Source organism: Plectropomus leopardus, chromosome 5, assembly GCF_026936395.1.
Source record: "Plectropomus leopardus strain MGB_pleo_1.0 chromosome 5, ASM2693639v1, whole genome shotgun sequence".
NCBI lineage: Eukaryota > Metazoa > Chordata > Actinopteri > Perciformes > Serranidae > Plectropomus > Plectropomus leopardus.
This window is the reverse complement of record NC_142180.1, coordinates 23,800,909-23,827,500: the sequence shown is the minus strand read 5'-3', so window position 1 is coordinate 23,827,500 and position 26,592 is coordinate 23,800,909. Positions and strand designations below refer to the sequence as shown.

The following is a 26,592-nucleotide window of genomic DNA, read 5'->3' as shown; positions in this document are numbered from 1 at the left end:
GAGAACTGCTAATAAGTGGCCAAATGAGACTGCAGAACATCATCAACATGCCGAGCACAGCTTTACAGTCAGTTCATTTAGCCAATAGCTTCTTATGTCTGGCGATTAAAATTAGGCTTCAAAAATCCTGAAAGTGGTGTTCATTTGTAAATATTATCTTGCTAAATAAAACATGTAAATTTACCACAGAGTTTATTTTCTGCAGTGATCCAAAATCCAATAGAAAAATCCCATAAGCTTTTTGAGGAGGGAACCAGGGCGACATTAGCTTCGAGGTTGGCCTACAGAAAAACGTCGTCCCTGGGGCGCCCTATTCAGATTCTAAAACTGGGTGAAAACATCCAATTGTAGATTCTCATAAAAAATGATGATTCTTTTCTTTGTTATTAAAAACATTTTGTAGGTATGTGTTTTTCCTCCAACATCAGCTGTGTGCTGTAATTGCCACACAGAAAGAAGGAGCCTGTGGCGTTTGTGGTTCCAACAGCAGCAGATTTAACCAACACACTATAAATACACACAGGCCATCTGGGCACTTGCAGGGTACAGATAACTCGCTGGCAACTGCTGCTGGTCTCTCTTTATGCCTGTTAACATTAGTATATTATTAATGTTTTCACCATTTTACAGTCTGCTGAGCTAATAATGGGGCCGAGGTGGGCTGCATGAGGAGCCCCTATAAGACAAACTGAGCGAGTTAAGAGTTTAATTTGGTTTTTATATGACAACCTTTTTTGTACTATTTGGTTTCCGGTTTTAAAAGTGATCTCACAGGTAGTCAGCCAAGTCCAGTTGATGGCAGCTGTGTGTTGGCTCTTTTCAATGTGTGCTGGCATCTGTAAACCAAATGTGGCTGTGTTCTGGCTAAAGTTGGATTACCAAGGGGACATCTGTACCAGGTTCACTTTGTGTCATTTGGTTTTTCAATCAAGAGCCACAGTTTTGATTATTAATTCTAGAGGGGTCATGTGCCAAAATATAGTTATTAAACCTTAGATTCTTTTTTGTATTTAATTTTATTTTTTGCTTATGTTGTTCTTAAATGTTGCATAACCTCAAAAAAGTCATATTTAATCGAATTACTACAAGTTAACCCCCCCCGGCCCTCACCTCCAAAGTTTCACTCAAAGAGACACATACCAGGCAGAAAGAGACCGAAAATTACCACAAAGGCATATATAAAACAACTACATAAAGACACAAAAAGACTAAAAAAAACAGCTGCAAACAGTGGCAAAAGTGACAAGTGACAAAACAAGCAAAAAGAGACACAAAATTACCACAAAGAGATGCAAAATTATTACAAAGAGATCCAGAGCAACTAAAAAGAGGCACAAAATGACTACAACAAGATACAAAGCAACTACAGAGACACGAAATGACCACCAAGACACACAAAATTACTACAGAGAGATGCAAAGCAGCTAAAAAGAGGCATAAAATAACAACAAAAAGCAACACATTGACTATCAAGATATGTAAAGAACTGAAGAGACACAAAATGACTACAAAGAGATGCAAAGTAACTAAAAAGAGACACAATATGGCCACCCAATGGCTACAAAAAATGACCAAACAAGCACAAAGAAACTCAAAATAATTACAAAGATGCAGAGCAACTAAAAGGAGGCACTAAATGTCTACAAAGAAATGCAAAGCAGCTAAAAATAGACACAACATGACCACTTAGAGACACAAAAAGACTACAAAGTGATGCAAGGCAGCTGCAAAGAGACTCAAAGAGGCGAAAGAACCCCGGTCTACATGTCTAATGTTGTAGAGGTGGTGGTGGGTGTCTCATAATCCGCCCACCATCACTGATTAAAAGACTAACAGCTGGTATTCCAGCTGAGGAACAGTGGCTGTTTCCTCTCTGGGCAAAACTTAATGAAACTGCCATCTATATTATGTGCACGGTACATGATGGGAACTTGGAGGCAATAAGAAGCCCAACAATACATTTGCAACAGGGGCTCCAAACAGGTTAATCCAACCACAGTTTCACCACAAGTAGCCATCTGATTTGGACTGAATTTAGAGTTCCTGACTTGACTCAGTTAGCTGCTTGCATCTGCAGCTAACTCACCAAGCACCATGAAGCAAGCTAACATTGAGGAGCTGATGAGGACGCCATTAATGTTTAAATCTTGTGCTGTCAAAAGCTCAAGCCTCTCGTCCATGAGTAGATGCATGCTTCCCTCTGTGCAGTGATGCAGTTTGTGGGTGTATTGTCGTACAAAAAAAAGTAGTTGTTACATGAGACTGCTCATAACAAGGTCTGTGGATTACCTTAAGTAACTGAGTCGTGATTTCTGGTCAGAGAAATTGACATTGCTGTTGAGTTTTTTCAAGTGCATTTTTTGGCACTTTGAGCACCACGAGCTGAGTGCCAACTAGTTCCATTATATTTGGCAGAAGTCAGACATCTCTACGGCCAATATTTCCAGCACTCGTCAGCTCAAACCAAGGCAAGTAATCTAGCTCTGCAAGCAAGTGATTTTGGGGTAAACTGCCCCTTTAAGGGTAGGTGTGGGCCTGCGTCGACTCTGATTACAGATTCTGAGGTGTAATTCAACTTAATTTAGGAAACGTTCTGAGTATATTTGCCTACCTGGAATATCTTTACAGTGGCCACCTGCATCTTTGTGAGTTTCAAAACGATGATTTTCGTCATCGACTGCTCTTGGAAACATCACACCGCGAAGAGGACCATCGCATCAAGTCAGCTGCAGACTCTGAGGAGAAAACAGAAAAATGTGTTACTTACAAAATTAGTGTAGGATAAAATAATGGACTTGTGAAAAGGCATTTACTTTGTAGATATGTGCAACAGAAAACAAACAAAAAAAAAACTTTTCATTTGTGTTTTTTCTCTTTACTGAAACTGACAGTTCTTAAACCTTCAACAAAACCTACATTACAAGCAACGCTGTGGATTCTGGTAGGAAAACCTGTGTTGACACTCCACAGGAAAACAGAGGTTTTTCCCAAGTAGCTGCTTTGATGTGAGGGGGATGCCACATGTGATGGAAGGAAGATTTGAGAGAAAAGGGGAGAGGGGGCCAATATGTGGAGGGGGTGAGGTTGGTGAGGGGTGCTCCCGGGGCAGAATGATGAAAGGACCCTTCGAAGGACAGATGGGAATGAGATTCCCAAATCAATACCATCCAAGGGTGTTTTGTTATTAACGCATACAGCGAGGAGCCCACGTTCGATACTCCTCACCTGACTGCTCTGGCACAAGACCCCTCACACACATGCGCGCGCACACACACACACACACACACACACACACACACACACACACACTTTTCCTGTGCTTTCATCTCCCTTTCTTCCCTCAGTCACATTTCTTCTTTCATTTTTTTTGACAGTCGAAACCAGTTTTCAAAATACCCACAGTGCAAAGTGGAAATCTGCCGGGGACCCTACATCCCCAGGGGCCCCAAAAGCCTCAGGATCATTTGTAACTTTTCAAAACAATAAAGAACCATTTAATGGCAAAGCAGCAATCTTATGATAGAAACAGTGAATGTTAGTGTAGATGAGTTTAACTTCTGTTTATAGCAACAGTTTTCAGTAATTCTAACACTTTATTATTGAGACAACACTGTTGCTGCCAGCAGAGCTTTAAAATGCCTGCATGCATATACTGAAGCCCAACAAGACTTTATTTATTTATTTTCTTTATTCGTTTATCTATTTTACTGAGTTTACTGGGCTGTAAGAGTCAAGACTCGAAATTCAGTGCAGAATGTGCACAATTGTTTTTGTCTCAATGTTGGTTTGTTTCGCCGTTATCTATTTGTTATTCTGACAGTAAACCAAACAGCGGCTCCGAAAATGAAAATGGGTTTTATGTATGGAGTAATAACCTAAATGGATTTCTCTCTCTCTGTCTCTCTCTGCAGCACTCGGGGAGCCTGTGGCCATTTATCTGCCAGTGTCTAATTATTCATTAGTGAACACAGAGAATGGAAAACATAGTTGTGCATTCGCCGTAGCAAACCAGCATTAGTCTACAAACTCATGCTCCTCCTATTTGTTTCACACTATGTGGCCACAGGGGTCAACAATTTAACATTTTTTAAAATACAGCATGTTGTAGATGTACTGAAGTAAATTTACTAACAACACTTTGTATCACATGCAGTCAGATCAGTCTGTGACTCCAAATACCACATATAATGCAAGCCAGGGTGTTTACCTTGAGACAAGTTCAAATTGTCTGAGGTGGATTGATAAACCCTAAAGTCAGAAACTGTGTCTGTTAACTAAGACTTCCTGCTTCAGAGCGCCTTCACAGAAAACGAGCAAATGACTTTTTCAGCGCGTCATTTGACACTTTTAAGTTATCGATCACGTGCCGCCTACTTCCGCCTTTGAAGAATATAAAAATGTGTCACAGCACATAGCAGCACTGCTTCAGTTCAGGCAAGAGCTGACAAAATGACGTATAGTGAATGCACAAGTTAATATAGGCTATCTATTACGGCTGTTATAGCACTCCATTATTTCTAATGTGACAGCTGTACATCCTGCAGCTGTGAAACTTACACATTTACGCAATCAAGAACTACAGACTATTTAGGTTTTATACTGTCCTGTGGGCCTAATGAAGGAGATAAGTACATCACTTTACTTTCTGGACAAATCAAAGTAAAATCATATCGTTGATAAATACCAACAGACTAATCTATCAGCTGTAATATACCAGCAGTTTATTAACAGAATTCGGCAAATCAGAACCAAGCATATAAACATTATAAGTGTAAATTACGGTATGATTTGAAGAAATTATATCGCATTAAAAGTGAAATTGACATAATCCTGACGGCAAATATATATTGACCTGTTAATGTATAATTCGATTTTTGGTTTTAAAGAAGTTTCTTTTAGAGCCACTGTGGGCAGATTGACCAGAAAACACCACACACACATTCAGTATTTCAGTGAGAGTCACAATCTTATGCATGAGGTAAACAAGATTCTTGCTCGGATTTTCTGCATCACTGATGAACGGTAGGTTGCTGTGTTAAAAATAAATATATATTTTTTAAAAGTTTCCATTTATGTCGCATTACTGCTCAACCAGTTGTGTAAAGTAACGCTTTCTCTGAGCTGACCGTTTGTATGGTTCATATAGACACTGATTATAAGGCAGAAACTCAAAACGTGGCCTTCTCCCGACCAGTTTCATTGTGCAGCATTAAAAGGCCAGCCATGGTGATCTGACCAGGTTAAAAAAGAGCCACCTTCACAGTACAGTACCTCGCTCAGGCACTAATCTCGCCTCTTGGTTCACCCCTCAGGTGTTGCTGTCAGCAGTTGTTTGGACCACAAATCAACGTAAATCACCTGTAACTGAGCAGAAAAGACAAAACACTGTTGAGTCTAATTAGGCAGCATCAAGACTAATCCTGTTCAGGTTTGGCAGAGAGGGTGCAGTGCTCTTGCCTAATGTTATCCACACAAGTGGCCAGCAGAGGACACTGTCTGCACAGTGGCACGCAAATCGAAATATAAGACAGCGCCTGATGTATATACGCACACACACACACAAAATATTGTTCTGTTTATAAGTTTAATACATTTAACTGAAATTAAAATATACATGAAAACAGCCGGTACATTTTAAACCAGATGCATATCCTTGTACAGACGATGGTTCGGATTGGTACTTCAGACTGTGTTTAAAACTCCAAATATTGCAGCAGTCACCCATAACAGCATGCAGCTACTGGGTCCCACTGTCAGCTATACAGTATATAGGGTCAAACAAATGTCAGTCATGTACAATATTGTATACTTGCTTATGGCATTTGTTTGACAAGACTGTCATCTAGTGGTGCTGTCTGTGCTGCACACATCTGCCTCAATGTGAATGGAGTGTCTTTCTACATAAGCAGCCTAAACAGTATTATGTAGTCGTTTAATTTCCCAGTTTGAAATACTGGCTGCTGGATAGATTCTATTTGGCCCTTTCAGTCCAATTGGGTTTTTTTCTAATGTCATCTTCATTCTTCTATGAATGTTTTTAGTGCTACGGTGCACTGAGGACATCACAGTATTGACTCAACTCCAACATCTTACAAAAATAATGCTACAAAATATGTGCTGGGACTGGTCCCACCAAGAAATTGTTGGTTGCATGGATGTTCACTTTGTGCAGATCTATACTATTTGTGTTTTAAATGTGAAATGGCAGGATAGAAGTTAGCATTGAAATATTAAAAAAAAAACATATTTTGAGCCACCGCAGCAGCAAAGTTTCAGTTTGTATGCTGACTCTCAGCCAGTCAGTGTTAAGCATTTAATTGGAGCTGTAACAATAGTTGGATAAACTGTGTGGTGCTGGCATTATTTGGCCTGCAGGTGGCGCCACTGCTCTTTGGAAATGCTGAGCTTTCTCTGGAGGTTGTGAAATCTCTGAGTGCGTCTGTGTTGTGGGCTCAATACATCCAGTACAACCAGCAGCAAAAACGCGACCAGTCGAACATCGCTATAAACAGAATAATGTTATTTCAGTTTTAATGGAGGGAGAATTCATACTGGATTTGTAGATTTACAAGAAAAATAAGCTGTGGTCGCTTTCCTACCATCACCTTGCACGGCCCATATATTTCCTTATGATACACGGATGTGGACGTTTTTACATTTTGGATTTGATAATGTGGAAATAGCTAAATAAAACAGTTAAACCCTCTTAGGAAAAATCAGCCTAACTTTGAATTCCTTTACCTGTTTAATTATCTCAAACTGAAATGAATGAGCTTAAACTTTACACCTTTTTTGTTCCTGGGTTGTCATTGTGGTAGCTTGGCAATTTATTCGATTTGCATAATCAGCTTCTTCATGGATAAGATAGTTTATCTAAATTAATAACGAAGATTTATCTAATAATCGGATTTAATTTAAATAGATAAATAAAAAGGATGTACAAATTACAAATTCAAAGGGCCTTCGGGTGGCCACCCGGCTGCTTATAAAAGTATTAAAAACTTCTGTTAAAAGGGGTTATTTATTTATTTGTTTGTTTGTTTGTTTATTCAATCTATTTGATTAAATGTTTTAATGCCAAAAGAAACGCAGTCAATTAAAACGTGCGCTATGTAATATCTCGCTTCCGTGTGCTGATGATACAAAAACCTCAAAATGCATCTGTAAGTTTTATGTTTTTCTACTTCACTCTGATTCTGTAGAATAGACAAATAATACTGCAGCAATTCATGTGCATTTTTGTAACTATCTATCTATCTATCTATCTATCTATCTATCTACCCATGTATCCTTATTATTGCCTGATTTTATTACCTGAAACGCTCATTTCCTGCAGTAGGCTTTTGTGGATTTGCTGTCCAAAGAGATTTACACACCACAGGCCAAAATATCTAACTCATTTGAAAGGTTTTCAGTTTGTGCGAGTTGAATTTTTGATGCTCTCTTCACAAAATAAAATGTGTTGCATGTGGATGGTTTTGTCTTCAGTTAGTCTCAACACAAAATAATTATACTCTCCCCAATTTCTTTAAAATAACATTTATTTCCAGCATATTCACACAATGTGACAGCACAGCGTGTAACATTTTGAAGATGAATTGACTTGATCCAGCACGTTGTCACAAAAATATCTGAGCTGACTAACGGATAAATGAAAGGTCAAATATAGCATAGCGTTTCATATTACCAAATGCGATATATAATACAGGCAGTTGGAAATGAACTAAACAAAGAGGTGAGATAAGTGAAATCATACATAAGAGGAAAAAAGGGGGATGGCATTTATACATCATTAGTTCAACTTGTACATCAGGAGATAGGGTTAACATCCGTAATCTACATGTTATAATAACTTAATTTAGCCTCATTTAATATTCCATGTTTGGGTGAAAAAGAAATGCATATTTCAGAGTTGATTTGAGCATCATATGCACTTTAGTTTCACCAACCAGCTGAAAATGTGATGGGCTAAGAAGTCATAACTGATAAATCATTTCTTCGCTCTTTTATTTAAAATCCTGCAGAAATGACATAAAATTCAGCAATAAACGCTCGTTTTTTGCAGCTGTTTTTACTATCTCATTATGACTTATTTTTGGAATGTATAAATATTTTCTTTTTTCAGCTTTGTTATTTTATTGATCCTGTCCATACGTGGGGAATGTCATCCAAACGTTCTTAGTCAAACATATAAAATCATTTTTGAAAATTACACTTAAGTGAGTTTAGTTTTTTTTCCCCTCTCAGACCATTTGACTACAAGCCAGATAATCCTATTATATACAGCAGCCTGCAGCCAAAACACATCACAGATTTTCGCCAGAACATTCAACACTTGTGGCTACAAATACAACGCAATGTGTCTCTGCGCTCAGTCCACCGGCCTCACTGTTTCTCCGGCGTGTTGTTGACCAGAGGCCCGTACAGGCCGCTGGCATAGCCCTGCTCCTTGTGTAACATCGTCCTGTCCCTTATCAGGTCGCTAAAGGCGTAGTCCATCGGAGGTCTGAAGCCCAGGGTGGGCATCAGCCCGGTGGTGGAGTAGGGCGTCATGAAAGCCAGTCCCCGGCTGTGCGCAGAGTAGGCCAGGCGCAGCGGGTTCAGTCCCAGGTGGGTGCCCAGAGGATAGGTGCTGGGGTCGGCGCCAAAGTGCGGGGAGTTTGGCTGCAGAGGAGAAAACGCAGAGCGGTTGCTGAGCGTCATGGCGCCGGGTAACATGGGCCTCGTCGGGGCGGTGGTGGATGCGGAAGACGGCGGAGGCTGCTGCGCGCTCTGGAGCACCCTCTCTGCCGTCCACGTCTCATCCGTCCCGGTCTTGTTGGGGCCCTGAGCGCCGCTGTTGTTGAGGATCTGCTCGATGGCCTGCACCACATCTTTGCCGCAGCCCTGCAGGACGAGCTCCAGGACGCTGCGCTTGTGGCTCGGGAACACTCGGGTCAGGATGTCGATGGCGTTCATGTGGCGGGAGGCCGCGGAGGACGGGGAGGGCTCCTGCTCGTCTTTGTCGGTCTCAGAACCGGAGTCAGAGCCGATGGAGCTGACGGAGCCGGGAGTTTCTCCTCCGTCTTTTAGAGGCTTGGACACCGGTGAGTTGATGAAGGACTCGCTGTCTCCGTTCTCTGAACCCGAGCCTCCGTGCCGTCCGTCTGGGGAGGAGATGCCCGGGGCCGAGTCACTCTCGGTGGAGGCCGGTTTCACAGTCTGCTGCGGGGTGGCGGAGCCGGACAGCTGGCTCTTTGGAAACAGGTCATACTTCTGGATGCTCGAATCTGTTTATCAGAACATAGCCATGTGTAAGATTTTTATGCCAAATATGCCAACGTAGTAGCCTATAAATGTTTTTAGGCTGAATGTCCAGTAGCCTAAATCAATCAGCAACAGAGGTGTGGAATTTCAAACTACATCACAAAGGCCTTTAAAGAGGCAGCAGCTATAAGACGTCTATACTAACCCTCAGAAAATATTAGGAGGAGGCAATGATTGACAAGACATGGTACAAAACTTAGCAAGAAATTAATTTAAAAATAAAACAAACAGGAAAATGTCCTGAAAATAGAAAAAAAAAATCCATATAAAGCATAAAAACAAACAAGAAAAGTATATACATTTAAAAATTAAATAACATAAACATACATACACACATATATACACACACACCTATATATATATATATACATTCCTCTAACATAATTTATAGGCTACACTTTTCCTCTCACCTTTTGCTAATTTGTTTTGCCAAGTTGCTCACTGCCATCTCAACGTTGCCACATGTTTTCGTTCCCTTTCATGTTTTAAATAAGAAATCAAACCTTATCTGCTCGGGTTTAAACGGGTTGAATAGCTTGTGCAAACTGAACGCATTAGGAAACAGGTTCAGAGGGTTAAACATTTACCCCCAAACTGCAAAAGTGGCAACGTAAAATACCAGATAAATTAAAACAACATAATATTAATATTAAATAAATTAATAAGCAAAAACAAACCATGATTCTAGTCACTGAGTCTCCTAGCAAAGCTCGCCAAACAGGCCATAATAGCATGGACAGAAAAATCATATTCAGGCCTATTTATTGAGATCTGATTTAATCTTGATTTTAGAACTCAAGTCTGCCAGATTTTAGACTTCTCTATCTGCTCTAATAAAATAAATAATTACACTTCTTATTCTTTATATGACTGATCATCAGCTCCACTCACCTGAGTTACTCTCGCTGTTGACAGAGGTGAACACCTCGTAGTTTGGCCGCGGTGGGATGATGCCGTTAGCCGCAGCCAGCGCGAGTCCCTCCGCCGTGCCGTACAGCAGCTGCAGCTCTCGCGCTTCGTTCTCCTCCTGCGCCTGCTGCCGCCGCAGAGCCACCTGCGCCGCCATCACCCGCTGCCTCTCTGCGATCAGGGTGCATTTGGCGCACATACAGTCCTTCCAGCGGCAGTAGCGTTTGTGGCCCTTGAGCGCGGACACCACGCCGTGGTTCCTGCAGCGGGCACACTTCGGGGTGCGAGGGTACTTGTCGGCGGCGCGCAGGAGGAGCGGAGGGCCGCGCAGGAGGTTGCTGGCCATGGACACCGGGATGGAGGCTGCCGCGGCCGCTGCTGCCGCTCCGGGGTGGACTTGAGAGGCAGAGGAGACTGTGGGGAGCTCCGGTCTCAGATCCATGCCCGCGTTGATGTTACTGAACTATAAACACGAACAATGCGTTTTTTTTCTGACTTATCTGATTTGGTTTAACGAGTATTGAGCCGCTCACATCTGCTCAGCGGTGCTAAACATCTCTGGGCAACAGGTGAAGGCAACGGTGTCTGTCTACTGATGAGATTATCGTGCAAAACTCTATGATCGAAACTCTAACGTTAACTGTTCAACGAATGTACAGAAAAACCACAAATGCGAAGATAGTGTCGAGTTTAAATCCGAAAAGAGCAGGAGCGCAGAGGAGCGATCATTCCTCCCCGAGAGAAAGTTCAAACTGTCCAGGAGGAGCCGAGGTTGTTACTCGCCGCAGCCTGAGACACTAACTTCCTCCAGAGATTGTCAGTGGATACAGATCCCTCTCTCCCCTCTCTATTGTTGCTCCTACGTTTTCATTAGACAAATTTGACAACAATGTGGCGTCTGTCATTGGCCAAAGGGGGAAGGAGCAATCTGATTGGCTTGCTTCTTTTTTCAACTGTGTCCACCTGAGCTCTTATTCCAAATATCAAGTGTTAAGAATCTGAAGGGAGTTCCCGGAAAGCTAAAATCGATGCAGTGTATTTTAAAAAAGATTTTTTTTTAAATAGATTTAAAACAATAGCCTGTGTTATACCATTTATTCAGTTTTATCATGGAGCGAGATGCTTCCAAACAGGACACTAAAAGATCAAATAACAGCCCTAAATGAAGGAAAATGTTCATCCCTTCCAACAACTTTCTTTATATTTCTCAAGAAATATTCTGTATCATTTGGCGACATGCATGTTGGGGTGTGAAGTCTCCATTCTGGCGTCTAGGTGTGTTCAGGCTGCTAATTATAGCCTAGTTTATATTTCCCCAAAATAAAGATGATGCTGACTGTAATCTCGTCAACCGGGAAGGTAAGTATCATTTATTTTATTGGTACAAGAGGAGGCGGAAAATGATTTGTCAGAAAAAGAGTCGATATTTGCAGTTATTGACTGCAGAGAGTGAAGCCATCGATGATGCTGAACGGTAAACGTGCTCGGTTCACTCGCTTCAGGAAAACGACGGAGGGTTTAACCCTGTCCAAATTATAATGTGGTCTCGTGTTAGCTTCAAAACATCGAACGAAATCTGTTTTAATTATACTTACATTTTCATTGATAACAGTTTAAACATTTAATTCATGAAGTCTGTTGAGGCAAAAAGAAAAAAAAGCGTAGTGACACAGTAGTAGTAATACAATTTTACTTTTCGTTAATTAACTATTATTATATCCTACATCCTAAATATTGTTTTTTTATGTATTAGGCCTATACATTGTTTAGAAATACTTTTTTAAAATACATCTCTTAAATTAAAAATTAAATGATTTTTGTTGAATGGAGTCTTGGATTAAATGGGCATGCAAAACCACAAGTTTCCTGTGTTTTTATTTCTTTTCCTTTTTTTCAAATTTGATAGTATCTTACATTAAACTGATCCATATTAACGATTTTTCGCTTTTACGCCTTTCAAGAACGCTTTGAAAAAAAGTTGCTCATTTTTCGATTATCCATCCCATCAGTCTGACACGCCGTGCCGCACAAGAAGACAATGTTTGTTAGTTGTTGTTGTTGTTGTTTTTTTTTTATATAACAAATTAGTTGGCTCTATTTTGGCGCACGATTGTGCACGTTTAATCATTTTAATCTTTACAGTAATATATTTTTAAAATCACGTTTTAATTGTATAACTATTATTATTATTTTTTAAAGCATATACAGATTATTCCAATTTGTTTTTTATTGTACAGTAAATATATGTAGGCCATATTTATTCTCATCCTAACTTTTATAATTATTTAATCTCAGCTAAACATTAAGCTTACGTTTTATAGCCTATACAGATTGAAAAAATAGAATTGGGAAAACGTTATATTATCTTTTGCATTATTATAACTGTTACTGTTGTTACAATTATTATTATTAACGAAAATAGTCTAATCAAAGTCTAATAAAAATCGAATTAAGTTAACTTTTCTCTTGCCGTCTAAAGGTTAGAATTAATTGCACTATAGGGATTTTATACAGGCTGTTGTTCACTTATTGTTATTTTTTTAAACAAATTATCAGCAAATGAAATAAAAGGATTTGCCCATCATTTCCTCTGTCTTATCATTAAATTCTGCTGAATTAGTGTTTTGCCGCGGGGTGTCTCGTCCTCCCATCGCCTCCTATTAAGTGACTAACGATAATACTGTAATGCTTCCGGAGATTTAAGAAGTCCGCGACGCGCACAGCTATAAAAGGGCAACTCGCGCAAACCACCTGCTTCCTCACCTGTTCACTCAGGAGATAATTCATGCACGTATTTGAATTGAGATTAAAAAGTTATAGATGTTGTTGTTTTTTTTAAATCAACAATTGTAAGTCCCTTGGAGGACGATAACAACAGTCTTAGTGAGGAGGAACAACAACTTGAGAGCTGATGAAGAAAGAAATGGCTGCTCGGTGTGCAGCAGTGAGTCAGTGCGCGCAGCCCTGCCTCTCTCCCCTCCCAGGCTCATTGTTTACTTTCTGAATCACTGTAAGCAAATGCCATCTGTTTCCCTCGCCGCTGTCATCTGCACCTTAATTACCTAGCCAACAGGCTAATAGAGACGATATTAAAACTACATCTTTTTGACATTCAAAGTAATTATCTGTATGGGCGACGATCTCACTCGGATGAAAATTGCCCGTCCTGCGTGGTAAAGTGATAGTTGCAAACTGCAGAGAAGGCCCGGCGCTCAGTGGAGAGATTACAGGCGTCTGCTCTCACCTCAGGATGAATGATTGAAAAATAAAACAGCCTGTCCTTCTCATCATTAGTGTGGCTGCTCAGCGCGTAAAGGCCGAGACAAAACAAAAAAAGAACAGTTAAAGACAAGTGACTGGAAGTACTTGCAGGGGCCAATTTACCAGCTCTTATCATCAGCTTCCAAGTGACAGAAGTGGATTTTAACTGATAATTACTTGGACTTAAAAGGCGTTTATTGCGCTAGCCTATATGGCTATATGTCCACAGAGAGCCACCGTGTTTAATATTATTACAAGTTAATAAGTCAGAAAGGTGTGCACTTAAATTAACAACAGTTCCGAATAAACTGATTTCATTCTACACTGTAAAATCTGAAAAAGTTGATTTTCCTTAAAAAAAAAACAAATCCAGGAAACTGAAAATCTGAAGTAAATATAACTAGGCCTATAATTTTTTAATTTATGTTTACTTTACATACAATCGTTAACTATAATACAAAATTTAGTTACATTTACCTAACATTGTGACACTGTTGCGACTTAAAAATGACAAGTTTAACTAAATCAATCTTTCTAAGTTTTTGTAACATCGGTAAACCAAGTTTACTGAGCTATATATCTGTATTCTGCTGCTGCAACACAGTCAGTCATAATTATTATATTATTAATATTTTGTTAAACACGTTAACAAAAAAGAACTGGCAGATCTTCTAACTATAATACAAAATTTAGTTACATTTACCTAACATTGTGACACTGTTGCGACTTAAAAATGACAAGTTTAACTAAATCAATCTTTCTAAGTTTTTGTAACATCGGTAAACCAAGTTTACTGAGCTATATATCTGTATTCTGCTGCTGCAACACAGTCAGTCATAATTATTATATTATTAATATTTTGTTAAACACGTTAACAAAAAAGAACTGGCAGATCTTCTGCCTTCATCACTGGCAAAATCGTCTTCGTCATGTACATTTTAAGTCAGACTAACTTGGTTTACTGAAGTTGCTAACACTTAAAAAGAACAAGGTAATTCCACTTGTCATTTTGAAGTAGCAACTACTTAAAAAATAAAGTAAATTAAATAAATATAGCGAAATTTCGAATAGCGAAAGTTAACTTACCACTCTTTGGATATAAAGTAAACATAAAATAAGATTTGTAGTTATATTTGCTTTTCTTTTTCAAAGCAATCGGTTTCCAAGATTATTTAACTTAAAATCAACATATCAGATTTTACAGTGCAGGCGTGCAAACTTTGCTGCTTCACGGTTATATTTTGAGCCTAACGGAAAGTTCACTTTAAAAAAAATATGCATTATGATAGGGATTACGCTCACTATTATTCCCCTGGCCCAATTAAAAATGCCCCCCGCGCAATTAAAAGTGACTGTGAGCACTTAGAAAATCCAACATTCTTTTAACCACTTCATTAGGCCTATGCATCAAAAAAACCTCGCCATGCTTTCATTTCTTTAAGGAAGGCTACAGACGAGTGGGTTTTTAACACCCTTTTAAGATCACAACAAAGGCCATGCTTGACCCAACATATGTAGCAGCATGTTTCCGCTGCCCCTGCACCCCGGTGCGGCTTTCTAGCGGCCTCTCCCACTGCCGCTGCCCCGCCTGCAGCCCGGCTGGGCCCGGATCCCCTCCCGCGCTCTCCCGCTGCAGCAGCCGGCTCCGGCACACAGAGGCAGAGGTTAGAGTAGCAGTTAGACAAGGGGCCGCGGAGAAAAGAAACGCACGGGGTTTTTCACTGAAGTATTTACACGCTTGACAGGCACACCGAGTAGGCCCAGGCTTATAGACAAGAAGCTGTTAACCTGCCACTTCACACCAGCTCCACTGCGCAGGGGAATGGATCAAGCTAAATGCATTCCTTTAAGGGCTGCAGAGTCAGCGGACACACGGATGGGGGAGTTTATAGCCTGCTTTCCCTCTGACTTACAACAGTAACATCAATTAAAGCTTTCCTAAAGTTCATTTGTAATCATATTAGGCGATGATTACCTTAATGTGCCACAGTGTGCTGTTATTATTTTTCCAGCACAGAATCCAATAATTGCACATGAGGTCTGCAGGAAGTCATTATCAACATTTAAACTAATTGTGCATCATGACAAGGCCCTTTTACTTGAGAATAAGTAATACCAGTATTCAAAATGTAAAATAAATAGATAATAGTAATGCAAGGTGAAAAATAAAAGAAAATACATAAAATAAAAATTATATATATATATATATATAATAAAAGAAAATACACAAAACAAAAATTATATATATATATATATATATATATATATAGGGTCATGCATTTTTCCCAAGCATTCAAGTTCAAGGAAAAGCATCTGTAGCTTCGGGGAGGGTCATGATAAAAACCCTTAGTCATGCCCCAACTAACTCTTACTCTGATAAATAAAGTACAGTCCCTAATACCATAACGTATTCCAAATGTAGGTAAAATCACAAAAGTAGTGCCTGCAAAAATATCCAAAGAGTACACATTATGCAAAACGAATCACTATAGGAGTACATTATTATGTATGATGATGTATGATTATTTATGAGAGGGGAGGGGATTGTGCAAAACATGGGAGGCACATAAAACAATATTGTAAGCACTGAGGAGGGAGTTATCTTTTTAGATTTGGCCTTGGGAAATGGCATTCAGCTTTAAATGGTCATATTTTGCTGACATTTTATACATGCGTAGAACTCCGAAACCTACGAATGGGTTTGAAATGCATGTTTCTTAAAAATCTCCAAAATCACACCATTTATCACAGCCAGAAACTGTCAAAAATGGTTATTTGTGGTGCGGGGGGGAGGGCATATATTTTCCAAAGTCACTCAGGGAGACTCATGGAAAAACGTTTGTGGCTTCAGGAGGCTCATGATATATTAAAAAAAGAAAAAGAAAAAGTTACACCCCAACTACCCCCTACACTGATATATAAATCACAGTACCTAATACCAGAAAGTATTAAAACTTTGAGTAAAATTACAAAAGTAATGTCAGAAACATGCACTTAAAATATCCAGAGTGGACATTATGCATTACAATCGCCTCTGTGAGAGTATTTTTTATTATACTCCATGTGAATATGAGTGCAGTATTTATTAAGGTGGAGCAAATTTTCACTACTATACCTCTTGGCTAGTTTGATTTAACCAACACCATATAGGTGGTGGGGGATTTGGGGTCCACAACTAGGAAATTTTAAGTGTCAAAGACTTTGTGAATATTTGCCTTTTTCTGCATGTATTTCTGCATGTATTTATTGCAGTTTCTTTAATTTTAGCAAATTAAAGTTCACTGGCTGCTACAAACCTTACTTTTGTTTTTATTTTGCAGGAGGTGATACATCCATACGTGCCCCCTGTGTCCCCCTGAAATCTACGCCTTTGTCACTCAGTAACAGTCCAACATGTTATATAAAAGTCAACTATGTAACTAATAGAGTAAAAAGGGAGCACTGCATGTAAATACTAAGTAGAAGGATGTGCACTTGACTACAATATTTGAGTAACTGTACTTAGCACCACTAGAGAATAAACTCCAAAGATTTTGTAAAGTGGGATTGCTCTCAGCCTGCAGTCCAGCCTTGCACAAGTCAAAAAGACAAACAGCCATGCAGGCTAAATTACAGCAGGATTGACCGGGTAATAAGGCCATGTGCTGCAAACACTTGAGCTGAAGAGGCAGAGAGAGGTCTCTCAAGCATCACTCTTCAGCCGCTAGAATAACACTTATTTGTAAATGGGGGATAACCCTGCCATGGCGTATGAATATTTCAAAGATTTGAAGGGTCCCTCTCTGCCAAAGCTGTTGGCCAGCACTCAGGCAATCTCTCTCCCTCTCTTTCTCACTGACACTGACACACACACACACACACACACACACACACACACACACACACACACAGAGAGAGAGAGAGAGAGAGAGAGAGGGAGAGAGAGAGAGAGGGAGAGAGAAAATACCGTTTTTGTGCCCCCGAGGTAGGTTGGCAGGGATTATCTTTGTTTAATGAATGGGCTACAAGTGTTCATCAACACGGCGAGATTATTGGGCTCTCTCGCTCTCCCTTCTGCAAGCCCTATAGTGGCATATAACTCCAGTGTGAGTGTGTTTGCGTGTCTATGTGTGTGTGAGAAAGAGAGAAAAAAAAAAGACAGAGACAGACCTACACACTGCAGCCAATTAAAATGCACTCTCCCCTGCTCTATCCCTCCACATCTGCCTCCTTTTCTCCACCAACGAATGGCGCAGAAAAGAAGGAAGCTCATGAATAGGCGCTCATTGAGATCACAGATGGAGTATGGCTTTCTTTTTGCTAGAAATTTGAGAAACACCATTGTCCCCAATCAAAACTCAATGTGTTCGCCTACAATGGTGCCGGCTTTGAGCTCCGCCGCTTCAATTGGCCTTGTTTTTGAAACTTGAAGTGTTCAGCACAAAGACTTGGCCCTCCTAGATGTCACCACCGCTTCGCTCCTGTGTGTGTGTGTGTGTATGTGTGTGTGTGTGTATGTGACTATGTGCGCTTAGAAAAAAAAAAGAAAAAACACAATTAATATGAAGCTGTAATTACTCCCCTTCACGCCACTGCACCCATTCAGGACCCCACTGGCCCATTTATTGCTTTATCCCATGCGGCTGATAATCCGAATACCACAGGTTTTTATAAAACCTCTGCAGCGTTAAGGAGACGGACCTGGAGGTGCGCGTGAGGAACATAGTACTATAAATGAACTGAGCAACAAGCCGTCTGAGGCCGCGAGGGCTGCAGTGATTACACTTTTATAGAGAAGTTAACAATTTAATAATACATTAAGAACGATTTTTTTAGTCATATTTATTTAGGTCAATTTGTAGTTCCGCACTTTAATAGCGCATTCATATTTAGTGATAGGCCAAACGAATCACAGCTGTGTGCGCATTTAAGTGATTTGTTTTTACCAACCTTGTGGATCAATCAAGCTGATATCAGTACTGTATCAATTTACATTAAACCACAAACAAATATTAATAAAATCAGTATTCGCTTTTCTTTGCAATTGTGAAAAATTGAAATAAAATTATTTTGATTCTTTTGTTTTATTATTTGAACATGTTTCTTTATATACATTTTAAATGAGCTTTTTCATTTTATTAATGATTGCTGTTTTTTTTTTTTTAATTTCTCATCTGAAACAATTAGTGAGATCAGGTGTCACAGCGGAGACGCAATTTCTCCCCTTCAGCGCCCCCTGGTGCAGTCCGCGTAAGTACAATCAGCATTATCAAAAAATGCGTCATGGGGAGAGAAAAAAGGCAGATTTTCGTTATTTTGGAAGTGCAAATATAATAATGCATTTATAGACACGACTATATATATATATATATATATATACTTTCACTTTCTTCTTCTGAGGAATATAATATTTCCTTTAGCATCACATATGAACAACTGATTGCCAGATGGCTTTAAATACAAAATTAATTACTGAATAACGCGATGTGATATCGCACCCTAAAAATAGGCTCAGCAAAGCCTATGATCTCGGGTTTTTTTCCTCTATTGCACATTGGAATTCTTAAAATAATATATAAATAAAATGCATGGAAAGAAGGAGAGCACTTTTCACAGCAAAAACATAAAACAAAAAAAGCATAATACCTAATCTTAAACGCGACTATTTAAGATTACCTCAAATACAAAAACGAACTAAACCAAAAATATATGAAATTATTGATCAGTGTCGTAGTTTTCATATTGGTAGAAAAAAATCATTAGGAGATCTTTAGGTATAATTAGCTTTAAATGTGATTTCCGTTGAAGAATAAACATTAGATTGGCTTCGCATGGCTTATTTATTTATGTTTAGTTTTCATGTCTGTTTGTTTTTTGAAAACAGCACGAGGGAGAATCCACAGGTCGGCTGCACGGCCAATAAATGCTCATAGTACTTCAGTTAAGGGCTGCACGCGCCTCTCATTAAAATGTTAACCCAATAAAACTGCACTGACCTCCACAACTCACGTCAGACAGCACAGAGACACAAGGTCTGGCTGCTCAAACTTACTGTGTTATTTTTTCCCATTATAGAAGCAGAAAAAGCTTTAACAATTGCAATAGTCAAAGTAATTACAACAGGAGGTATAATTACATCAATTTACGTTCATTAGCTTTTTTTCTGCTATTATTTGTTTGATTGATTGATTAAATTAGGCCTGTATTTTCAAAGTTTCAAATAGACTGGCCACCATGGAGTAAAATACATTTAATTTGGCATTGTTTGTCAGAGTTATATGGAAATAAGAGTAAAAGCTAAAAGTGCTTCTAAGAATTTAGACCTATTTACAGCCACATGTAAATGAAAAATCACACATGGCTGCAAGGAAAATGTGTTTTGTTTTTCCAAGATAAAAACCAAAGTCTTTCCATGTCTATTGTATCATTAACAAACAGCACTGTGAACAGGGAGAGACAGAGAGAGATGACCCTCCTTTTGTGCCCACCCAACAGTTTAAGCTGCATAGATTCTGTTTCTTTGGGCAGGGCCGGCGTCTCTGAGAAAGTAAACTTGGGGTGACCCTCCAGGTTAGGCCAGTCTGGGATACGAGCGGAGATCCTGTGATTCAAGGAGCTGCCGTGCTCTGAGATCTCAGTGGGTCCCACATCAAAAGGAGGGAGGAGAGATCACTTGTGTCAGGAATTTTGTTCCCTCGCCAGTGGGCTGCATTCTTGACCCCGGCGGAGCTGGTTAAACATCATGGACGCTTTCCTCTTTTGTCGCCGGGGAATCAAGACAGCAACCTGATGTTGCCACCACTGAATCTGCGGCAGGGGAGCCGGCAGAGTAAGCTCATTACCACACAGACACTTTCTCATCCCCCTGTGTCACGTTTAAGGGGTGCTGCTCAGAAGGCTCTGATTAAGACATCCAGCCAAAAGTTGACTAATATGTCTAAAAAAAGAAAGGAAAAAAAAACACTGATGCCTTTTCCTTCATAAAAAATACATTCTAGGTTTAAGTAAAAATTTTAAAACCTGACTTTTTGTAAATAAGTATTAGAAACAAATTAATGTAACCAGTAGCCCCCTCCAACTGTCTGTTTTCTACGTTTTGATTCAATTTCTTTGTTTAGACAACACATCTATTTGATTATTTATCAATTAGTTTTAAATTCTTATTTTATTTAATTCTTGTTTATTTAATGTATTATTATTTCACTTATTTGTTTTATTTAATTATTTTTAACTGTTTTTATTTTCCTGATTTTTTTTTATTTGATTTCATTTTATTTGCACTTCATTTCTGAAAGGTCTTCATGTTCAGCTGGTTGTGGACTTGCATCACACTTCCATCTCAATATTTAGAATGCATGCATTTGTTCCCCCAAAAGATAAAAATATGAAAGTAGCAGAGGAATTTTGTTTTGATGAGACATTTACACTATTAACTGATGCAGAAAAGGAACAAATTGGTGCACAAAAAAAGATTTCTAGCAAAGGACACAACGTTGAAAGAAAACCTACGCCACTGCATTAAGAGGAGAGTCCATGGCATTAACAAATTATTTTACTCTCAGAAGGACCCTGACTGTGTCATTTTCAGTGAATTGTTTACTTGAAAAAGTGCTTCACTGCTGCCACCCAAAAACTGACGTCTCTTCCTCTGTTGTGTGAAGGGAAATTACAAATATTAAATGTTTGAGTTAATACTTCTGTGCTGTATTCAATCTTTGAATTGCAAAAGCGAAAAGTGCTAATTTATCAAATATGTCTACAAAACCCTGTTACACAACTGTCATACATCTCTCACTAACAGTTAAATTCCCTGATGAGTGAAACAAAAACAACTATTGACAAGTTTGGTCAGGTATGAAGAGGAATATCATTATGTCTCATTGGCGTTTCCGACCTTATCACCGTCACGAGCTGCAGCGGCACAGAGGAACATGCCTGTGCACATTACATTCAAAAAGCTGCGTGATAGAAACTGTAATCTCACACTTGAGAGGAGCTGCACTATGCAGACTGTTCCCCGAGGAAGACTCTGACTCTGACAGATGAGCAGAGGTGCACCTGTCTGTCTCCTGCATAAACGCACCGAGCTTCACGCTCACTGAGCTCCCTGCCCTGCTCTGCTGTGACCTCACCCTCGCCCCGAGCTGCACGAGCCGTACGGCCAACACAGACACACACACACACACACACACACGCACGCACACACGACTCTACAGCCAACTCAGTGATCTATCTGTACCCTGTAATACAAATGTCATCCACAGACATTTAACATTTGCTCTCAGAGCTTCACCAAAGTTCAGCATTTCCCTTGAACCAAACTGGGCGCCAGCTCTCACTTGTGAAATTCAAGGACTCCCCACTGACTCTCAAGGTCTTGTTTGGGAGAAATGAGGGACTCTACATTGCCGTATTTGGGGGGAAAGACAAGGTACTGATTAAAGACGTAAAGGCATGATGGTCAAATCACTTTTAAACTGAAACAGCTCAGTTATAACATAACTTAAGCCTTTTCCTCAGAATTAAAAAATTCAAGCTGGAATAGAGAAACATTCAGCCACTATCCATGTTTACATGATAGAAAAAGTATTGTGTTAGTCTGACTAAAACTGGTCTTTTAAAATACAGGTAAACAATCAGGAAATTGTACCAAGTCGACTTCTTTAAGTCAGACTAACACACCTAGATAATGCGGTTGGGGTGGATTTACTCTTTTATGTATACGCGTTAACTGGACATGACCAGGTCTAGGTGTTCTGCACATGCTCCATAGTCCTGCACCAAGTTTTCACCAGGAAGTCAAGCAGCATAAATCCGTAAAAGAAAGCTGAGAAAAACAAAGTAGAAGAAGAAGAAGGGAAGAAAACAAAACAAGACAAAGGTATCAATTGTGAGTCCTGGAGCAAAAACCATTCATGACGAAATATACAGTGACAAAAAGTTATCTATGTTTTCATCGTTCGACATGCAACCCGTTTGCCGCTTGCCGCTTGCTAACTTGTTTGGTATGTGACGTAATAGGTCGACTGGAAGAAGGTCCAATAGCAACTACCTGAAAGGCATAATGACACCTACTCCTGCGAAGTCCAACATACATCCGTCAACAGATCGATTCTCCCTCAGTGCTTGTTTACTTGGACAAGGACAGCAGTCCAATTAAATTACCTAATCGAGTTATAAGCGTAGCTTGACTTAACTGTGCATGTAAAAGTATTCTCTGCAAGATCACTGAGGGATATCTGAACCACATTACCTGTTATGTCTTCTTGATGCCGTTGAAGTGAACACTGCATCATCCTTCCATCTTTTCTACAGCCAGCCAGAGTCAAGGCCACGTCTATGGCTCCCCAGGGCGGTCTCCGAAAAGGCTGCAAAATTTGCCACAATACATGGAATTTATGGATGAGTCAATGCCAAAGATCTTTAATTTTAATTTTAAAAATAAAAATCTACATTTTGCTTACTTGTGTACATTGACTGAAGTATTTTCAAGGCTTTGTTCTCAAGTTTTAAGGTCTTTTCAAGGCTTTTTCGAGGCATGGAAAACCTAAATTTTTACCTAAGTTTTTGGTTTATATGGCCAAATGTTTTTCTACTGTTAATTCCACTTTGCAAATAGTTGAAAATCAAGATATTATATCACAAATCTTTTGCCATAGCTCGTTTCACAATAATGCTTAAGCTAAATATGTTTGAATTAATAGAGGAAGAGAGACAGAAAGCCGTAAGAATTTGTCCTGCAGTGTTTCTGTCTCACCCTCTCTGTCAGCGCCTCAAGCAAAGTCTCTTGTCTGGTCAAACCCTGGGAAGTGCGGCTGGCTGAGCACATCAGGACGACTCATTCCTCGCGTGAGAAACAAGACGAACACAAACTCACGCTCACAGTCGAGGAGGATGCTTGTGCGATATACTCACTGTGTGTATTACGCAAGTAGTACCAGTATTTTTAGAGTATAACTTGCACTTCCAAAGAGAACTACATGGTTGATAATGACCTTACAAAACATTTTAAGACTCCTATTTTCCAACAATAAACACCACAGAGTTTGATGGCAGTATTCACACAGAGGTTCATGAGATAATTGTCTATTTTACCCACAAGGATTAAGGTGAAGCTCACACAACTCCCATTTGAAACAAGACGAACTCAAAACAGCTTGAACAGACTTGGTTTCCTCTCCTCATTAGTCTAGATTCATCTAAGCTGGTTCACAAAGATTAAACTACTCGGAGACCAAACAGGGTCTTACAGTGTTCCCCAAAAGGGACAAAGTTCAGTTGTAGTCAAGTAAAGTATTTTCTTGAAGAAGTCAGAGTTCACAACCAATTACGTCTGACTCTGACATGTGTAAGAGATTAAAACTGATGTGGAAGAGGCAGGTGCTGAATTTCACTGTTAATAGCTGCTGTTAATGGCTACATTCAATATCAATTTAAAGACTAACATCAGCTTTGTTCAGTAGTTGTATTAATTAGAATTATTACATTTCAGCCATCTTTAATACATGTGATTAGCCCACCACAGCAGCAGAAGCAACAGATACAGTTTGTTGTGAAGCTCAGCATGATGTCTTTGATCGAGCTGGCAGTTCAGCCGGCAATATATCTTCATACAATAGCTCTATGATATTTTATGAAAAGTTAGGCACACAGTTCGAATGATACCTTAAGAATAGGTGCCTCTACTGGTTAGGTTATTTTAAGGTAAAGAATCATGGCAAAGTGTGTCGTTATGAACATACTTAATTTAAAATAACTCAACACAAACTTTTAGTTTGACACGGGACACAAACACAGGTCTCCTGGGTCGAAGTCCTGTGTTTGTTTGACCCATCTACCACTCCAATCTTTCTCCCTCTGCTTTGTTACTCTTTATACTACATCACCTGATGCACCCATGATATGTTTGATAAAGCCTGAAGCACATGGGTCACACAATCTCAGCCTCCTGGCACACGGTTACGTGGGTTATATACAGATTGTAATGATCATTTTGGGATGATTTTTGCATTTAATGACAGGACAGCCACAGATCAACAGGAAATGTGGGAGAGGGAGAGGGAATGACGCGTAGCAAAGAGCTGCAGGCTGGAGTAAAACCCCAGGCCGCTGCAAAGGCCCCAACCCACATGGGATACACCAGACGAGCCAGAGGTCGCCCAATTATAGTGCATTACTTTTTGTAGGGATAAGAACAAACAGTGAATGAGAACAGCCTGATTAAAGTAGTTAATTGAATGTTTTCATTCATATGATGAATACTGAATGAAGTAAAAAGAAAAAAGTATCAAATTAAATACTCTGTTGGTATCCTCATCACTTTAAGGGTGCTAGTATTGGGACTAGTGTCATAATTTCAAAAATGATATCCAGCCCTAATATTCTTGTATTGTTTCTTTCCCCTAAAAGCAGTTTGTCTGTGATGCAAGCTCTGCTGGGGTTCTCAAACTTTGCCTTTAGCTGACAGAGGAGCCCTGCTACAGATGGAGGGCTAAGCCTGCGTGATCTCTCGTCGCTAAGGCAGGAAATTAGCTGCGGTGTGGCTGATATTACCAGGTGGCGTGTGAATGAGAATATTAAAACATTTGTTAAGAGAAGTATGTAAAAGGTCTGCCGGTGGTAACAGAGATGTGAAGATGCATATTTAATCTGTTTGAACTGAACATGGACAACCTGGGTGAGATTAGCACCGTGTTCAGGTTATTTTGTAATCAAACTTACATTAAACTGACTGCTCAGATATTAATAAGGAGATGAACATCGCTGGGAACAGTTAACATCACAATCTCTAAAAGCCTGCGTGATCCACGTCTTTTGACTCAGGTTTTGGTTTCTGGTGTCTCACCAATTTAAGGCAACCAACTCTCAAAGTCTGTAGAGGGGGATTTCTTGGCTTATCGTTTAAACTTTAGATTTGGTAATAATGTAATCTTCAAGTCAGATAACTGAGGTCTTCTGTCTGTTCCAGAGTCCAGGCTGAAGGACAGAGCTTTTGCAATCAGGGCCGTCAGGTCTGGAACGACAGTGCCCGAGGATATCAGGCTTTCTAAATCACTGTCTTTGTTAAAGTCTCGCCAAAAAACATACTTCGAAAAGCATATCCTGCTTTTATCTGAGCTGTAGGTTTTATTCCTATCTTACTGATCTTGCATCTTGGTTATTATCTTGATTTTAGTTTTTTGCCTTCTTGTATTTTTATATTTTATGTCATTTTAGTTTGTTTCATTGTCGTGTTTTAAATGTGTTTCAATTTATTGTTAAGCACTTTGTAGCTGTGTTTTGAGATGTGCTATATAAATAAAGTTTATTATTATAATTCTTTTGGTGTGTTATTTTTCTTTTCTTCGCTTTGCTAAAAACTTCGATTAATTTAAGTGATTTTAAATAACAGGATCTACTCTAGATGCCCTAAAATAAAGATTTCTCAAACTTTTGCATAACTTCAGAGGTTTTAAAGAAAAACAAATCACGTTTAAATAATTTGAATTGGATAAAACTGATATGTGTATGTATATATGTGTCAGGGCTTGTTTCAACAGATTTCCGGGTGAGACGAATTGATGTTCATATTCATATATTTTATATAATGTATATCAAACTAAAACTAATACAGCATCAAACTTAAAAAGGATCAAGAAAAAAAACAAAAAAGAAAAAAAAAACTGAAAACTGAGCAATCCGTTGGCTTGTGGAGCAGTGGATGTTAAAACCAGGGGGAGCGGAGACAGAGGGAGGTGCTGCAGATGCTGCAGGTGTCCCGTCACGTCTCATCCCCGCGGCAGACAGCGGACGGAGGGGTGAAGGGGTGGAAGATAGGGGCAGGGGAGGGTGGGGAAGTGGAGTTTGGGAAAGTTTTGGGAGGAGATACAGGTGGAGATGAAACAGCCCAGACTTCTGCCAGGCAACATCTCTTCTTGCTGTTTATTTTATTTTTTAGCATTTTTTTGATTTCAAACACAAAAAAAACATGTTCTAAAAAAGCAGCCTTGGTGTTTTGAATGTGGATTCGAAGGGGCAGTCCATGTTTTATTTATTTTTTTTCCTGTGACAAAGATTTTGTCTTCTTAGTCTCTCGAATGCTGTTATCGTACTGTTTTGTGTATTTGTGTTGTGAGAGAAAATCGTGACACAGCAGTT

General features: G+C 39.5%; 1 protein-coding gene and 1 long non-coding RNA gene across 3 annotated transcripts in view; both read right to left on the bottom strand.

The window, feature by feature from the left end:
• Positions 1–5,399, bottom strand: part of LOC148189578 (uncharacterized) — a 15,640-nt gene extending 10,241 nt beyond the window's left edge. Inside the window, exons 1-2 of one of the 2 annotated variants that reach the window (XR_015776542.1) lie at positions 5,272–5,399; positions 2,612–2,735 (exon numbers count right to left, since the gene is read on the bottom strand). This is a non-coding gene — a long non-coding RNA (uncharacterized LOC148189578). Of the gene's footprint in view, positions 1–2,611; positions 2,736–4,207; positions 4,312–5,271 lie in introns of those variants that run through there. The other variant, XR_015776541.1, reaches the window with a different exon arrangement.
• Positions 5,400–7,532: 2,133 nt separating this feature from the next.
• Positions 7,533–26,222, bottom strand: dmrta2 (DMRT-like family A2). Its single transcript, XM_042512138.2, has 3 exons — positions 22,709–26,222; positions 10,198–10,678; positions 7,533–9,269 (listed from the first exon to the last, which is right to left on the bottom strand). The coding sequence occupies exons 2-3, from the start codon at positions 10,655–10,657 to the stop codon at positions 8,386–8,388; spliced, it is 1,344 nt and encodes a 447-aa protein (XP_042368072.1). The 5' UTR covers positions 10,658–10,678; positions 22,709–26,222; the 3' UTR covers positions 7,533–8,385.
• Positions 26,223–26,592: the final 370 nt, after the last annotated feature.